The sequence below is a fragment of the Lichenostomus cassidix genome, chromosome 17 (assembly GCF_008360975.1).
Source record: "Lichenostomus cassidix isolate B80296 chromosome 17, HeHo_3.0, whole genome shotgun sequence".
Taxonomy (NCBI): Eukaryota; Metazoa; Chordata; class Aves; order Passeriformes; family Meliphagidae; genus Lichenostomus; species Lichenostomus cassidix.
The window spans coordinates 1291870-1310359 of NC_139497.1; the positions used below are offsets into that span (position 1 = coordinate 1291870).

An 18490-nucleotide genomic window follows, 5' to 3' on the forward strand; every position below is an offset into this window, starting at 1 on the left:
TTCAGTTACCTCCCATGGTTTGAAGTCTTTTATAAACTGCTCAATGTCTTGGCAGATTATTCAGCAAAAGGACAGGTATTATTCTCAAATACTGACCCTCCTTTTCCTATCCCAATATCAAATGAGTGAGGTTGAGAGGATGAAACAAACTGTTTGAAGAAGTGGCTCTGTCGGAGATGACCATGTGAATTATTATTCTGTATGATGCAGTGATGTAGAAGATCATATTCAGCTTGGCAAATGCCTCTGAAAAATAAATGTGCATTTAATTTTCTTTTTGGAAAAGATGAAGTCCAAGCCTGTGGCTGTGGATCCAACACAAGTCCCTGCAGTCACCCATGCTGGGTTTATTGACTCCCTGACGTGTGTTCACCACCATTCCTGCAATTCCCATATTGCAGAGTCCCATGAGTCTGCTCCGTGTTTGCTTGTCATGGGCAGTAGAAGTAGAACTGATCTTATGAATGTACAATGTTTACCCATCTGGCATCCTCTGGCTCACACTGCCCTTCTGCCTCGGAATTTGCCTGGCGACAGCAATGCCCGCTTAGTATTGCTTGGTGTTTCTCCTTCTCATTTCAGGATAGTCAGAGGAGTGAGCTCCTAGAAACATTTCATAAACTTACCATCCCTGAGCCAGGAACCTCTGTTCATCTTGGAGTGGTAAGTGTGTGGGGGAGATGTAAACTAAGGAGTTTAATATCAGAAGCATGTAATATATAATTAACTGCTCATCACATTTTCTGGTTCCCTCTTCTCTTCTTCTCCCCCCTCAAAAAACCTCACACAAAAAAGAATGTATTTCATTTTTATATCTTGTGAGAAAATGAAGCAATGCACATTGCTTAGATCCCTATAGATGTGAGATTTTATTGATGGGATTGTATTTTGAATTTAGTCTTTTGGGGTTTTTGTCTTTGAGAGTTCATGTGGACCCTCCTGGGAAGTCTCCCTTCTCTTTCCTTTACTCCTTCTCAAGCACTTTGTGGCAACAAGCAGCTCATGCCCCTCACTGCCCCCAGGCTGGCAGTGCCCAGGGAGCAGCTGTGTGGCCTTGCTGGTCCCAGCTGGCCCTGGACATGTCCCCAGCCCCTCGGAGATCCCTCTTGAGGAGCAGCGTTTCTGTTTAGGGCAGGAGCTGTCTCCAAGGCCAGGGTCACTGGGGATATTCCAGTTTTTCATACCAGTGGTTCCAAGGAATGCTGCCTGTCTCCCCTTGTCTCAGACATTTCATGGGTGATGAAGCAGGAAAGGATATAAAAAAGCAGCTCAGAGACTGTGTCTTTCTCATTTGATTTTGGCTGTTTCTGAGCCCATTGCAGGGTCAGAGTGAAGTTCCTCTACGTGATACAGCTCTGAGTGCTGTTTGCTCTCTCTTGGCATTCCATCTTTGCAACCAAACCAAACCAAACCAGTGATGCATCAGAAAGCAAAACTTGTGTTTCTCATTTAGTGTCTCTATTCAGTGTAGCTGTGGTCCCTGCCTGCTATTTCAGGTTACAGCCTGATCAGGAAGCACTGAGATGGCTGAGATTTGTGTACAAGAGAATTGTGCCAATTGTGGAATTATGCCAAGAATGGAACAGCCTTTAAGGCTTCAGCCAATAATTAATAGCTAGTCCTAAGACAAATTGTAAAAATCTTAAAAATGATGCAAACTGTATACAAGTCACATTCTCTCCTTTTCCAAAGCCCTGACCAAGGATCATGCAAGTCATCCGTGGTCAGATTGGGAGCTGGAATGAATCTGGGCTCCTGGAATGCAGACAATTAAAAACATTGAACAATATAATGGATTATGAAGTTATGAGAGCAATATGGTCTTTCCAAATGTGCTTTTAGGGTGTATAAAAGTGACCTAGAACTGTTGAGTATTTTTCAGGTAAGCAGGCATTAAACCTTAGGAAGCATTTCCCAGTACATTTCCATAGCTTCCCCCTTGGCTGGAATGAACCTCTCTGGTGCTGTGAGTCAGAGGAGGCCCTGCCTGCTGCTGTTCCCTCAAGTCCATCCTGCCGTGGGCTGGGGAAAGATGGCTTGAATTACAGCCTGCCTTGGAGTTTCCTTGGCATCTGTCACAGCCTGTGTGTCTGCCTGTAGCAGTGTCTCAGAAGAACAAAAACACGGACTATAACTTTCCAGGAGCATTTGATACTTTCTATCTTAATGCATTTCCTATTGCCCCGGTGATCTGGGAACCCAGCCTGGGCAATCCAGGACAGACAGCTCAGGCTGGTAGTTGGTAACAAATGTTCTGTCATTTTTGCTTAGCTGAGCAACTGCTGTTAGTGCTGCTGCTAATACCAAGCAATAAATTTAGATTGCTTTTGACATTATTGAAATAATCAATATTTGCTCTTTTTGTAGCACTCTTACTTTACTGTGCCTGACACCAGAGAGCTTCCCAGTATACCCGAAAATGTGAGTATTCGAGAGGACCCTGCACTTTATTGTTTCTATTTAATACCAGCAGCTACATAGATGACAAATATTACTCTGTTTGGAATAGGTTATATTCTGTAAAAAGCTGAACATGCAAGAGCTGACAATCTGCATGTGTGATTAAAAGCTGAACTGTATGAAGGACAAGGTACTGTTGGACAGATTGATATGGGTAGCAGCTCTGCTAATCCTGCACTGCCACCCCTCTGGAAGAGTGACCTGAGAGAGCAGGGAGAACACTCTGCTTGGTAGATTGCTCCTGAAAGTGCCAAGCACACCTGGGCTCTTTAGAGCCACTTTCTGGAGGCTCTTTAAGCCTTGTGCAGTCGAGTGTGTTCCAGCCTGGCTCAGCTTTCCAGCCAGATGATAAATCTGTGGGAAGACAATGCTGGCATTTGCTTCTCTTAAATACTCTTTAATGTGCTCCTGCTCTGTCTCAGCCAAACTCCTGTGCCTGACATCTCAGTTTTCTTTCCCGAGCATTTTGCGGTCGGTCTCAGCATCGTATTCTTCAATTGATGGCATGAAAGAAAAAAGGGAATCATCAAGACATTCCATCTCATTTGTGGGTGATTTGTATAGCAGATAGCATTCGGGGCTTTTTGTTTGGCTTTCAAAACACTGTTGCTGGTTTTTCTGTGTTGCAGACTCTTCATTCTGACACGTCTCCTGACAGGAAATGTAATAGATGTGCTCTTTCTTCTGAGGTGCTTTATTTTTGTACAAATATGATATGTTGGGTGTAATTCGGGAATCAATTCCTGAGTCGAAACCAGCCATCAAATCCTGTCGTAATTCACAGAATCATAAAATCCCAGAATGATTCGGGTTGGAATGGACCTTAAAGCCTATCCAGTGCCATCCCTTGCCATGGGCAGGGACACCCTTAGCTATCCCAGGATTGTGTAGTTTCTTAGGAGGTTTTTATCTGTCTGTTATTGCAGCTTTCATGTGGAATTGGAGCATATTAGGGAATAATATATTAAATGAGCATAAGTCTGCTGTATTTTAATCAATTGACCTGATTTATTAAAAGTTATAAGTATCTTACTAGTAATTGCACTTAAAACCCATATTAGCAAAAGTTTTAGTGGTGCCAAACTTTGAACTTGAATGTGATGATGAATGGAGAGCTGCAGAGAGCTCTGTTTGGAATGTTAACAAACCTCTTGGAATTATCTGACTTTGTGTCAGATCAATGTGTTTAATGAGTCACAGAACCATTTAGCATGGGCGCTTTCTGTAGCAGCAACTCATTCCCTGGCTCAGGAGATGGGAGTTTTGTGAGGGATGCGTAAATGCAGTGTGACTTCCGAAATAAATGGGGTTGGTTGCAGGAAATGCAGTGCAAGACTGAATTTCCTGGCTGTAGCTGTTGTGTTTCAGAAGTAGCAGGTAAGTTAACAGGCTGAAATGATGGCATTTTCTTGGGGTGATGTCCTGGGTATTTTTGTATCACTGGGTCCATCTTCCTCATTAGATAATGGTGGAAGAGAAGTAAGTGAATTTTACTCTCAAAAGTCAGTGTAGTCAGTTTTTATTGATACTAAATAGCAAAAGATCAAATAGATGATTGATCTGGGAATGAGCTTTCAGAGGAGCATGAGGGAGTTTTGTAGCACTCTTGGTGAATTTTGAGAGGAGTGGGGATACCTGTTCTGAAAATCCCCCTTTTTACTGCCCCAAGAAAGGTTTAAATCCTAGGAAGCAAAATACATAACAATTATCCTGCAAATTGGAACGCTTTCATTTGTATTTATTTAACTCATTCATGGTTTTGTCACTTACGAGACATGTCTTTCAAAATACATGTGTAAGTCCCAATTTCAGCTTCAGAGCTGACAGCTTTCTTATAAATACAACTTCGAGGGAACACGTGAATCTCCTCAGTACCAATACATTTCCATGCAGCCCACATGGTTCCCAGGTGTCCTTGGCAAATCTCAGAGAGCAGACAAGACTAAAGCCTTACAAATCTTTCCATCTGAAGGTACATTTGTGTGTCATGTCATCACAATAAACTCGATGGAAGAACAATTGCAAATCAAGTCCCCATGTCTATTTTCCTCTCACAGTGGAGGCTGTTGCCTCCCAAACAGATCCCTGTGAAGCAGAGCTGCATCCTCACGCTGGATGCAGGGATTGTGTGCTGCTTTTGCTGTGCCCCTGAGTTGGGTGGCATCAAAGGGAGTTCAGGGCTCCTTAAACATTCTTTTAATTCCCTCTATTAGCAGGAATTGTGTCGTCACGCGCTGTGTTTTGGCGTGGTGGAAGGGTGGGTGAGAGGGGGAAGAAGAGCCGTAGAGAAGACAGCTTATGTTTAGACAAAAATATCATGTTAATCAGCACAGATGGGATGAGAAATACAGAAAAAGTACATGATAGTTTAATAGGTTTTTGGCAAAATGTGTTGGCTTTTTTTTTTCTCCTTTGACTGTACCTGTCTGTGGCTCCAGCTCTGCTGTAACAAAGACCTGAATGATTGTTTTATTTTACATGTTTGAAGCCAACCATAATGAGCTCAGTTTTTATCCCTCTACATACTGGTACCAAAGTCTCCCAAATACAATGCTTAATTTTCCTTCAGTTCTTTGTGTTTGGATGGCAAGCTGGGGAACATATTTTTGCACAGTATGAAGCATCTTGGCAGACTTCTCAGGCCAAGTATCTTGGATCTGTCAAAAGTGCTAATAGGCTTTGTTGAGCTTCTTTAAGTTTCTAAATCATATTTGCTTTTTGCTTTTCTGCACTTTTTTATTTAAGGATGATTAAGATTGCACTTGAATTCATGACTAATCTAATTTTGCTCTCACATGTGCTTTTTGTATAAGGCTGTCTTTATCCGATAGCAACCCTTTCATGTCTGTAAGAAGCTATTGGAAAACAAAGTCCCAGCATTTTTGGGTATTGTCTTTTCCTTCACCTCTCCCCTTTTCTTTAATTTCTATGTTTTAAGAAGGGAAATGTTCAGAGAGAGAATTCCCAGCCTCCTTCCTCAGTTTCCCATGGGAAGTTCTCCTGTCTCCCACCCTGGCATGTCTGAGTGCCCAAAGTGAGGGGTTCAGTTCAGACAATTGGTTTTAATGTGTGTTAAATGCCCAGATGTGTTTCCAATAGCCTGAATTATTCTAGCACAGACTAAGCTCACAATTGCATTTGTTTTATTACAATTGGCCTCAGAGCTGCTTTTAGTGTTGGGGTTTTTGGTACTTTATCAGGCAGCTTTGAAGTTTCCATAAAAATGAGTCAATTTTTTATTTTTCACAGAGAAGTATATTGTATTCAAAAAACTGTGTGTGAAACATCATCACTTTTATTACTCCGAGACCCAGCTCCCCAAAACTTTTGGGAAAGATAACTGCAATTAGAAAGGCCTCTGCCATAAGATGAAATCCTGCTTTCTTTTGTTAAGCCACATACTGGATGTAGCATAATGGGATGAAATCTCTTTGGTTTTGGTTTTTTTGTTATTTTGTTAAGGACACTTGGTTTTGTAATATCATGAGTCAAAAATTATCTTCTCTCTCCCCAGAGAAATCTGACAGAGTATTTTGTAGCAGTTGATGTCAACAACATGCTGCATCTCTACGCCAGTATGCTGTACGAGCGCCGCATCCTCATTTGCTGTAGTAAGCTGAGCACTGTAAGTAAAATGCACAATAATTTCTTCTATTCACTGTATTTAATTTTTTTTTAATTACAGTCATAGGTGGAAAATTACCTGATCAACTCCAGGTCCGTCTTTCAACCTCAGTTATGCAGACTCAGCTCAGTTCTGTGCCTTATGTGAGGATTTTACAGAACTTGTGTTGGCCCCCAGTGTTTAAATGAAAAAGGATTTTTTGGATACAGGGATTTTTGTGGCTGTTTGGTGCATGAATGTTCAAAGACTTAGGCCATAGTGAAGTCCTTTATTCAGAATTTACTTGACAGGAAAAAAAAAAAGATAAATGACACTGTCAAATGGATGTTCTAGTGACCCTTTCCGGATGGACCAGAGGAGTGGGCTGAAGTACATTGACAATGCACAGTTTTGCAGTTGTGTTTGATAAGGTTTAGACTTAATGCTCCTTAGGCTCCATCAAGTGTCTGAGAGATGAAAGCTGCTGAATATTCTAGAGTACTCTCTTCTAAAAATGGCTGGAGATCAAAACAAGCACAGGGCTTGATTCAGTTCAAAGTTTTGTGTTACGCATTTCAAGGTTTAGCAGTCAATAAGATTGTGATTTTCGTTATAAAAGCAAATGCTCTGTGGTCATCATGTTTGCTCTGTAAATGGCTATTGATTGCTTTGCTTTGTGAGTGCTGAAGATGGTTTAACTAATTTTGGTTTCTAGTGCTGTGGGCTGAGCACTCGAGCAGTCCTGGCTGAAGTAGAGCTGCCATTGCCATTTCCTGTGGCTGAACTGGTGTGTGGCTGTATGGCCAGAGCTGCTCTGTGCTGGAGATTCAAACTGCCTCATGGCACTGGATGCTCTGGAAGGCTGGAATGATGTCCACAAACCCTCATAAGTGTGGGCTGTCAGCACAGGGCAGAGAAGTGAGAGCAGTAAGACCTCACACTTAATGCCAGAATAACTATTACAGCATCATTTTGAAAGGTACATGAAAGGAGGAGAATTACAATAGCCTCTGGGACCTAATAATAATTATTAATAATGTTTACAATCAATCCCATATTTAACTGAAAGCATTTAAGTATTATAAAGTTTAATACCATAGAAAACTTGTAAAATCATAACTTCTCTATCTGCCACATGTTCTATGTCCTCACTACTAAAATAAGGAAAATTCCATCCAGGTGTGGTAATGGAATAAAATGAAGGAGAGGTGTTTATTTCAGCAACCTACGGAATGAAAATAACAGAAAATGATCAGAGAGGAGGGAAAAAGAGAAGGGCTGCCCAAAGCATTTCAGAGGTTGTGTGGTTGGTTGGTTTAATCTCTCCCTTTGTGACAGAGCCTGGGAAGAGGAATTACTTACCTGTCACTGTGCCTTCCTTAATGAGCTGCTTCACAAGTGGGGCTGGGTTTTTTTTCCTCCCTTTCTGCTATTTCTCTTCCTTTTGCCTCTGTCCAAGATAAAAGCACGTCTGGTTCTTGGGAGGGAGGGGTATTCATACTGTGTGTTCTTAGCTTACAACTTTATATATAAGCTGCTGGCAGATTGGAGTGGCAGTGTAGGACAGGTTTGAAGAGCTGGGCCGGAGCCAGCGGTTGCCGCTCGCCGTTCCAGCCCAGGAACAAGCTGCACACTCTGCTTTCAGCCTGTGCTCAGCAGAAGCCAAGACCTTGGCACTGGAAATGCACCAAACCCTCCAGTCTGGGGTGCAGCCAGCCCGAGGTGCTGCTCAGGGGCTGCTGCCTTTGGTTTGGGTTTTTAGCTTTTTAACAAAAAGGTGGGAGGGAGCTGTTTGCAGTTCATTTCTGTTAGCTTTGGGAGACACAGATTTAAGGCTTGAATTTAATACTAGGTAAGAGAGAGAAAATTAAACCATCCTGGGTAGAAAGTCTTTTATGGTAGAATGAATTCTGTGCTACATCATCTCAAATCCATATTTTGATTTTAAGTATCCTTAAGTTGAATAAAATTTAGAGGTAACTGAACAAAACTGTGTTTGTTAGCTGTTTTATAAATCATGTGTACTGAACCTATGGAGAAATTATTGCTGTTTTCTTGGATTTTATTCTGCTTTTTTGCAGAAGGAAATGCTGATAATTTCCCAAAATGTTCAAACAGTTACTCCTGTTAAATTTTGCTACATGTTCTGTGATCCAGCTCCTCAAGAAAAGCCAGATATGAACCAAAATGATAAACCCCCTGTGCTTGGCAGAAGCTCCCCTGCTGGTGGGAGCATGCTGCTGCAAAAATGAAACTAAAGCTCTCCTTGCACCCAGAATTCTCTTTGCCCTCAGACCTTGCAGCTCTGCCACCCCAAGGTGCTTCCTGACTGTGAGCAGAGCATCAGCCCAGTGCCTCTCTTTAGAAGGTGTCTTACATCAAGCTCTGAGAAGGCTTAAACTTGGGGACTTCAGCATACTGAAGTGGATTTCTTTGCCTAATTGTCCTGTGATTTTTGGAGTTTTCACACAAAGCAAAGAGTCCCATTCTGACACAGATGCTGCTTTGATCCTGGAGCAGAGCTTCCCGTGCTGCTTCTGCCACGGCTTCGGGAGCTCTGACACAACGTCTTATTCCCTGGCTGGGGTCTGACGAGCCTCAGAGCTCTGAGGATGAGGAATTAAAACAACATATGATCAATTTGATACCCCACATGTCCTTGTGATGCTTCACAGCTGAGAGCTTGCCCAGCTCTAGTGCCACAGCTCTGTTGCTGTCCCTGTAGGTGTTGGCCTTCGCACTCCCCCTTTGTGACAGGCCACCACAGGGACCTGAGTCCCTTAGGGTTCATCTTCTCAGGACTTGTGAGCAGCTCTCCCCCTTCTTCCCCTTGCCCAGAAGGCATTAAAGGCTCTATTTCCTCCTGCCTTCTGAGAACTGGGAGGATTTGTTGAGTGTTGTGTTCAAAACATCTCCCACCAGTGAAGCACAGTTTAGTGCTTGTGCTGGGTGTCCCCAGAGATGAAAGGACACTCTGAACTGGGAGCACGGGCAGGGTGGATGTGACTCTTCCCTGTCACCTCCGAGTCTGCCTTGGATGTGTCTGTGTGTGAGAGCTCTGAACTGATTGATTTGTTTCCCCAAGTGTGTGTGCTCGTATCCTCTTCTTACAGTGTTTTGCCTATAGCTTTTGCTGAGATTACCTTATTGAGCATTACCACCTTCTCCATATTAATATCCTTAGTGAATGTGACAAATATCCTGCTTATCTTCTTTTTGAAATTAATAATTATTGTTTGAAATAGGATTGAGAGCAGTAATTTCCTCTCTGAGGATTCTCACCATGGCTTCACTGGCACTTGCCTTTGCTGTTTCGGTACCTGCCACATCAAAACTCTGCTGCATGGGTTTTTAACAATATAACTGAGAAAATCAATGGATCAAATGATTAGGTGGAGGGCAATTAAATCAAATTCCCTTTTAAATCATCAAGATTTAATCACTGGGTTTAACATACTGTGTTTTTAAGAAACGCGTGCCACATTTTTTTCAGTTTGTGTTATAATTTCAGGCAGTTCTAGGATATTTAATGGGTGGTAATTTCCAGGTTTGGGAGACTTGCCATTACTATTTCTTAGTTCCCTTTGTGTTTGCATTTCCATGTTTCTGTTGCTTTATAAAACATTGGGTGTTCTTTGCAGGTTGGGTTTGTTGAGTGAATCCTGTTCACAAAGTCAGGTGGATGACAAACAGTAATGCTCCCCCCAAGACCCTTGTTTTTACTAGCAGTTTTGTGTATTTTCTAATAAAGCATTGATAGGAAAGCCGAATTGATTCTTTACTTTCTTGCCTCTAAGTTTCCCCTGTGAAGCTTGGGGTTTGTCTCATTTACGCTGTGGTTTCTCTGTGTGTTTTCCAGTTAACTGCCTGCATTCATGGGTCTGCAGCCATGCTCTACCCGATGTTCTGGCAGCACGTTTACATTCCTGTCCTGCCGCCACATCTCCTGGACTACTGCTGGTAAGGCCCTCTATGTGTGTGCATTGCTTGTGTGTGTTACGGGTGTGTATATCTGTCACTCAGTCCCACAACACTGTGCACGTTTCAGAGTATCTGAAGCCTTCTCCTGATGCAGCTGTTCTTGGGGATCCAGCTGGGATAACCAGCAGTGAGCGAAGGCCTAGGAGCTGAAAGGTGCAGGTTGAAGGGAAGTTTGCTCCTCTGCAGCTGATTTAAATGTTAAGTGTGTGCCTGCGTGGGGCATATGGGGAGCGGAATCTAAAGACTGTTATCTCCTGTGGAAATGAGCCTTCCCTGACTCCCTGCGCAGGAAGGGCAGATCCCAGTCATTTGCAGTGCCAGCAGGTGCCTTTCCCTGGATAATGGGCTTCTCACGTGTAATTAACACTTGGAGAGGCTGCCCCAGCTCCCCTCAGGTACCTGCTGCTCGCAGGGCTCAGCGCAGGCTTTGCCTTCTGAGATCAGTTATTCATCGACTTCCTGACAAAGGCAGGGAAAGGGGCTGCTCAGAGGGTGAAAAAGCAAACCCTGGGGCAGGAGAGAAAGCCACGAGTCACTGAGCATCACTGAGGGATTCTTTCGTGGCCAACACCCGGGCATGGCAGGAGGGAGCCAGGCTGTGTGCAAAGAATGGTTTCAAAATGTACAACTGTTAGGCAGCTCACAAATGCAACAACTGATTTCCTTACCCAGCCAGGAACTTTAATTGGAGAGGTAGCTACACACTCTGTCATTGTTTGAGTAAGTCAATTTAGCAACAATTTATGTGCCATAAGTATATTTCCCAAAATAGAGTCCATCATCTATTTTGTAACCATGTGAACTTGGAGATGTCATTTTTGCCTGGGAGGACTGAGCAATCAGCTCCCTGCTCCTTGCTTTAAGGCAGTATTTCTGCTAACTGGTGTCTGCCTCTTAAGGGAAATGACCTGAGATTATTTAAAATAGAAGAGTTTCATTTAATTTTAATTATTGCCTGGTTATTTCTTTTGCAAATATGACATAAGAATTTTAGAGTGCTGAAATGGGAATGAAACTTAAAGCAATGAGAATTCTTCAGTTCTTATGAATACGGAGTATCTTGTTCATTCAGTTGGCTGTGCTCATTTACTGACTGTGCTGTGATGCTTTTGAATCTTCTCCTGCTCTTTTGAAACTCACAGAAGGATGGATAGACTGTGTCACTCGGGATCTTTGAAAGTTTTTGAAAAAAGTGTATTCCACCTGTGATTATTTGCCTTTTGCTTCCCATTCCCCTCTTGAAAGGATTTTCTTAAACATAATATTTCTGTTCCCCTGCATTCCTCACTGATGTACCTTCCCTCAGAACTGAAAATGCCAAAAGGTTGTGTCTCCCAAATGTTTGTTCTCAGTGCACTTGCTCTGTGGTGGGGATGCTGAGTCAGTGCTGGTGGTGGGTCTGGAATGACTTCAGTCTTCTCATCCCTGTCATGTAGATTTGTTGAGGACAAGGGGTGGCAGGGGAAGCAAGAGTGCTATCCTTTATTTTTATTTTATAATTAGGCTCTGCTCTTTAATATGTTTTCCGCCCAAGGAAAGATTCTGGATGGAGTAGACTAAATACTGTCATTAGATTTCACACCTTAATACCCAATTGCTTGTTCCTTTGAATGCAGTATAACAAAGGAAGGACAGCAGCACAGCTGCACTGCTGCTGGTTGGTTTGGGGTGTTTGGTTGGGCTTTGTTTGTTTAGAGCACATGCCAGCAGGTGCTAGAAGTCGTGGTCAGTGAGATGCTGCCACCAAGCATTGATAGTCAAGCCCATACAACTATTTAAATTTGACCAGATCATCCATCTATTTTATCGGGACTTTAAACATATCTTGATGTGAAGGATGCAGTGTATCAATTTTCCTCACTACTTTTTCCAGTTTGTTTTTTGTGTGCTGCAAAACCACTTCCACTGTGTCTGTTTGCTTCCTTTTTGCTCTCAGTGTCTGTGTGTAAAAGGAGCCCTTAGAAAAGCCCATCTTTGCTGAGCTGGGACACAGCTGAGTGTGTGCTGAGCCCCAGAGCTTTGTCACCAGAAGCAACAGTACATTTTGCAGGGTGATTAAAACAGTCTTTTCTATCAGACAGACAGCTTAGCAGCCAACATGAATATATTCTGGGAGCACCCTGGCACAGCTGCTGAACAAACCCTTGTATTGGGGCAGTTTGCTCTTTCTCCAGGAGTTTTTTTCACTCCCTTTCTATTTTCCAAATCTGCATATAGTCAATGTGCTCCTCTGAGTAGGTGGAGGGGGGAGCTGGAGTCCTCCTGCTCCTGGGAAACAAAAATTCCTGCCCAGGGAGCTCTCGGTGGGCATTTCCATTGAGGCTGGCACACCTGGGCACTCTCTAAAGCCTCTTGTAGAAGCTCTCCTGGTGTTGGAGCTGTGTGTTCTCTGCATTGTTCCAATTTATGCAGTCAAGTTTCTAATTTGCATCAATTACCTCAATAAATTTTGGGTGGAATTCTGTTGCATATCAATGAGGGATTTGAAGAGAAATTGGGAGACTGCCCTGGAGAGGGAAGTAGCAGTGGTGGGACAGAGCCACCCGTTAAGTCAATGTTTGTATATCAAGGCTTGAATGTGGTAAATGTGATCTCATCCATTTTCCTGGAACAATGAAGCAAAATGGTGAAATCCCTGTGTAGCTGTAAATAGGAACCTTTTGGAGATCCTTGGGCTTTTACATTACTTTTCCTGGTGAATTGCAGTATTTTTCAAGGCTGGGCTTTTTTCACTTAAGAAGAAATGTCCCTCTATTTCACCTGCTTCTCTTCCAATTAGTAGTTGCCCACCTCTTGGGAGCATAATTAAGAGGTCTCTAGTTTGCCTAAGGAAACGAATTAAAGAAATTGTAAAAATGCAGCTGTAATAAATGGGCAATATATAGCCATTATGTCCCCAAAATCCATATTCATGCTTATGCATTGCTACTTTAATGATTTGATATTTACCTATATAACTCATTTGATTATAAATAAGGCTGATTGCCTTGGGAGCCAGTGTAGCACAAGAGGAGTAATGACCCCTCTCTTTGTTCCGAAAGGCTCATGCAGGCACTTTGTTTGAGCAGTAAATACGTGTGGTAGAAACTGATACTTCTTAATTTTGCACTTAATGGCTATTGGCTGCCAGCAAACAACTTTGAGTAATTAGTAGTTGTGGCTGTAAGAAGCCCTAGGACTGATGAAGTGTCAAGCAGTGGGGAAGGCCTGCTCTGAAGGGCAGTTCTTTAATCTGCCAGGGCTCCCAGAAGGATTAAAGGTTGTGCTGAGTGTTTCTGCCCTTTATACAAGGGATGTGTCTCGCTGAACTTCTCTTGGAAGTCTTGCAAGTACAAATCTACCCTGATAAAATATTAAAAACTCCTGGAGTGTTCCACATCTCAGGACCTGAATTGCAGTGAGGAAGGGCTGTTCCAGTGTGCCCTGGGTGGGGAAGGGGGGACACATTACGTTCCCCTGCACAGGATGCTAAAGGTCTACTTAAATAATGGCCTATGATTAACTCCTGGTCAAGAGAAATAGTGATAAAAGCAATTTATGAAGTCTGACATGAACTTTCAGCATTTACTCCTAGGTGTGTTTCCTTTTCAGTCATATTGATGAGTGATGACGGAAGAATAGAATCTCTCTGGTAGATTTTATTGGAAATATTTATGTTTTTTACCAGAATTACATTTTATTGAGGTTATTTATGCAGTCCTTGTAATTGTTTTATGTGCTGTATTGCCTTTACATGTAATGTTTGCCACTTCAAAACTGAAAAGATGAGTCTTTGCATCTAAAGCTGATCCATGTATCTTAAGCCATATCTTTTCTTTCTCCATTTGAAGATGTAAATAAATGGCTGGTTTTTAGGAATACTGCACTCTTCCTGCTTCCTTTCATTACATTAGCAAAGGTTCAACTAGATGAGACATTTGCAGGCTTAAGACTTCCTGCCGAGGTTCCGACTCTGCATTGTGGGGATTGAAGCTGTCGTGTTGCTGGAAGTGCTTAATTGGAACCACATTGGTGGCAGTGGCACCAGAGGGGCTGGGGCAGCTGAGCCCAGCTTGTGGGGCTGCAGTGCAGCCAGAGCCAAACCAGTGCTTCATTCTCAGAGTGTAAAATTCCTGGCTGTGTTCTTGCTCCTGGGCTGTAGCCACTGGAAGTGAAGAGGTGGCATTTGTAACAAATCAGATGTGTGCTGTGACAAATCAAACAGTGCTCAGCTGAGCAGCACTCGTGTGTCGTGGGTGAGTGGTCAGAGTCTCTGTCCAGGGCCTTGGGTGGATGTTGCAGTTGTCACCTGTGGAATTCCCAGGGAGCAGAACATCCAGGACAATTCTGTGCCATATCAGCCCTTCTGGCCTGTGGCACTCATGGCAGTGATGTGGGACAAGGCCCTGGAGTGTTCTGCCCGTGAACTGGGAAGGGGCTTTGGAAGTTGGATGTGTTTAATGTCTTCAAAAGGAAAAAACATGGTTTCACATGAAATGTCTGCTGAAGAGGCTGTTTCCACCTCAGCAGAGCATCCTACAGAGTGGCGGTTTGAGGGGGTGTATTAATAAACAACATAAATATTAATATGCTTATCAGTAAATATGTTTTAAAGGTATTTCTCAGGAAAAGGAGAAGCAGGGATTTTTGCTGGCCTGGTGTCTCAGGAGCTTTTTCAGCACCGTACTGCTCTTACTGAGCAGTAGGCACCAGCTTAGAGCAGCAATATGGGAGATATTTTAATCCAAGGCAGTACAGTGACATTTCTCTCATTTTTTTCATCTGAAATTGAAAATGAGCTCTTTGAGCTTCTGTATCCAAAGCGAGCTGAGGCTCTATTTTAGAAGTTGTGTCTGTCTGTGTGCGCTGCGTTTCACAGGCAGGATGTGCCATATTTGCAATTAGCAGCTCTGGCAGCCTCGCTGATGGCTCTGCTGCTGGTCCCTGATTGCCGAGGGGAGTCTGCGAGCAGCTTAATATCAGAAATCCTCTACACAGAGATGCAGCTCCCATTCAGGGCTCTGCTGGGAGGAAGCCCTGCTCGGTGTTTGCTCACATCAGGGCAGGAAGGTGGAAAACATCAGTCTTCCCTTAAACACTGCCATTCTGTGGGCTAACAAAGGTGTCTCACTTGTGTCCGAGGCTACAACCTGGCCCAAGAGCCTCTAGGGTATTTCAGTTTTGTGTTCTGAGGGGAATATTGGTATCAGCAGATGTCCCAGGAACTCTGGAGTTTATCAGGGGCTTCAAAAGCACTTTTTATGTTTTCTTTTACAAAGGAAAAAGCGTCAAGACTTATACTTAAAAGTAAATTACTTAAAAATATGTCTGTACTCATTCAAAGAGTTGTGGACTTGTACTACTGGGTGATAGATATACATTAAATTAGCCACTTTACGCTACAGCAGGAACCAGTTTTTGAAAGAATACTCTTAGAAAAGTCTGGGTATGTTTTTTTAAATTGCAATAACACATTTTATTTGGTTTTCTAACAAAAGACCCCAGTGTTGGGAATATGTATAATAGCTGTCCTTAGGTACCTGCCTAAACTTAGTCACTTGGAAATTCTGATGTCAAGAAAAAGTAAGTCATACAGGAATGGGAGGCCTTTGCATGGTAACAAAAGTCTTTCAAATGTGGAATAACATTTTGTTCACATGTGATTTGTTTGTATATATGTATCTGTTATTTTTTAAGCAAAATCTAATCCAGTACCCCAGTGTTTTCCTGTAGCTAATTTTATAAGTCATGTGTGTTACTCACTGTTATGAGGATGTAAAGCCAAGTTTCTTTCCTCTCCACAGTGCCCCCATGCCCTACCTCATTGGAATACACTTAAGTTTGATGGAGGTAAGTCTCTCTCACCATTTCTGAAACTATATATAGTGCTATGATTTAGAGCCAGATTCTGCAAGCAATTACACATTCATTCATATGCTTAAAAATGAAATAATCCTGTTAATTTGGGAGTGCTGAGGGAATAGAGTGGAGCATACATGATAATGTTGAATCTTCAGGAGCCTTATTTGCTGCCCTGTGCTCCTTGGGCAGACTTCCCGTTTGCAGCTCGGCGGTGACAAGCTCACGTCGTGCTCCCCTCCCCACCCTGGGGCTCCATTTAATCAGTTCAGTGCCTTGGTTGGACTCAATCACAAAGGCAGACTCGGTATTAAACCACAATGTTGACAGTTACAGTTCTCTTTTAGGTTTTTGCAGACAGATTGTAATTTTTTTAATGTTCAAAAGATCTGAAAAGAAGGAACTTGCTGTTAATGTTAACACAAAGCTGGCAGAGAACCAGCCCTCACAGAAAGCTTCTCCTATAAACAATTCCCAGTAATTCATGTGACTTTTTAAAAACTCTAAAAGTGGAAATAACACATTTGCTTTTGCTTCCAGTACTGGTGAAACAGTCGATGACTTTCCTCAAAAGTATCTGGGGGACAAGAAAAAATACTGACTTAGGTGCCTATGAAAATTGTCATCCTTGGTGATTGTGTTCCTTCCCAAGGAGTGCTCCGGGAGGGAAGAGGCATTCCTGTGCAGGGAGCTCTGCCTCTCTGGGGCAGGGCTGGAGAGCTGGGACTGCACATGCCATGGATCTGTGGATCTGTGGATCTGTTTGCAAATCGAGCCTTCGTGTTCAGGATACAGAACAGTTTACAAAGCTGGGGTTTACATCACATAAAGGAATCTGTAGTACTAGGATAATTGTTCTTGTATTGTCCACAAAAATGCATAATTTCTCTGGAAATATTGATCAAGTATTCTTTCACTAGGGGAATTGGGTGTAATAATGATGCCCTGTTTGTTTGTTTGTACTGTGTAACATCCCCCCTTTTCCAGCATTAATGGGAAGTAATTTCAGAAGTGAGTTTATTCAGAAGAAAATAGATTGCATGTGCAGGATGTCTTTTCTTCTTCTTACCATCCTGGGTACAGATGATTTTTAATGCCCTTTATACTGCTAAATCAAGTAAAGAATTGCAGTACAATGTGTTAGTGAATAACCAATTAGTTTAAAAGTCAACATGTACATTTGTTTGCACATCATGTGCTTCTGTTCAAGGGGCTTCTCATAATCACCCTTGGATACTGCATAGGCAGGAGCAAGGAAGGAATTTATTTTTCATATTGATTGAGAAACTTTCTGCCCCATGTACGTCCCAGGCAATCATTGGTGTGATTATTGTGGTATCTGTAAAAGACAGAAGAGAGCTGGTAGAGGATAGGATAATATCTCCATACACACACCTGTCAGCTTTCACAGACATTTGTGCTCCCAACGAGCTGTGTGGTTGGCCTGGGAATGGATACAGAAAAAGAAATTAATAATTACACTTTGGAGTTGCTTTGTGTGATGTCTCACTCCTGCCTTGCTCCATAAATCCATTGCCTCTTCCTTTGTCTCTATGTTTCGAACTGCAGGGCTCTGTGGGCCTTCCAATCTCCATCTGTAAAAACTCAAAAAAAGGAGTTGTTCTTGGAGAAGCCAATTTTCATCCATTTTAGTAACTTGTGAAAAAATCTGTTTAGTACTAAATCCAGTCTGGCTTTTGAATAGCTGGAGATTCTGGAACACAGACACGCTTTGGCAAAGTACAGTTATTCAAAGTGCCTTATCAAATAAATTAAATAAATAAACCAAACTGTTTGCTCTGCTCTGATGGATAAATTGAATACAGACAGAACTACATCTTGCAGCTAACTCTGCTTTTTCCATTGACAAATAGCATAAAATCTGACAGTGGCTGGTGGCTCTGTCTAGTGGCAACTGCTGCAGAATTTCTGTGCCCTGGGCGAGGGAAAGGTGACATTTGTCACATGAGCTGAACAGTTCCTACGTTGCCTCTTAGCCTGTTTGTGGTGCTGCATGCTCACTGTCTTTGTCCCTTCCTTTTAAAGCTGTGTGTTTTATTTGTTAGAGTAACATCACAGTTGCAACAGCAATTCTTTTTCTCATGATCTGGCAGTTGTGTATTCTCAAAAATATATTGTCTTTCCCATATCAAAATAATTTTATAAACTAGAACTACAAACTACTGCCATTATTCCTTATTCTCTAAATGCTGACATTTCAGCAAATAGGACTTCAAAAGTGTTCTGTTAATCCACATGTTCTAGTGCCAGGATAAGGGATTCACTCCCCACTCTTCCACTGCAGTTGAGGCAGGTGGACTCCTTCCCTGGTGTGGAGCCCCAGGGGTGCTGCAGGTAAGTCTGGGCTCAGGCTCTGCCCCAGCAGCTCCCACGGTTGGATTTGTCCTCCTTGTGCAAACGTTGGCAGCCTAATCTTGCCCAGGGAAAGCTGTGGTGTGAAGGCGAGAAGGGATTTGGAATATAGGAAAAAAAATTTTCTACCTCTAGTCTTGTTTCTGTGGGTTTTGCTGTCTCAGTGTTGGAATTGGGCCTCTTTAAGAAGCAGAAGTGTTGGTGATTTTAAACAAAAGACAGATTTTTTTCTGA

The 18490-nt window shown here is 42.6% G+C and overlaps 1 protein-coding gene across 5 annotated transcripts in view; it reads left to right on the plus strand.

The window, feature by feature from the left end:
• Nucleotides 1-18490, plus strand: part of DENND1A (DENN domain containing 1A) — a 142839-nt gene that overhangs the window by 61693 nt on the left and 62656 nt on the right. For all 5 annotated transcript variants that reach the window (XM_085076713.1, XM_085076715.1, XM_085076712.1 and 2 more), the window contains exons 6-11: nt 6-75; nt 583-663; nt 2368-2421; nt 5975-6085; nt 9924-10024; nt 15829-15874. In XM_085076713.1, the coding sequence (XP_084932839.1) occupies nt 6-75; nt 583-663; nt 2368-2421; nt 5975-6085; nt 9924-10024; nt 15829-15874 (463 nt within the window). The remainder of the gene's footprint in view (nt 1-5; nt 76-582; nt 664-2367; nt 2422-5974; nt 6086-9923; nt 10025-15828; nt 15875-18490) is intronic.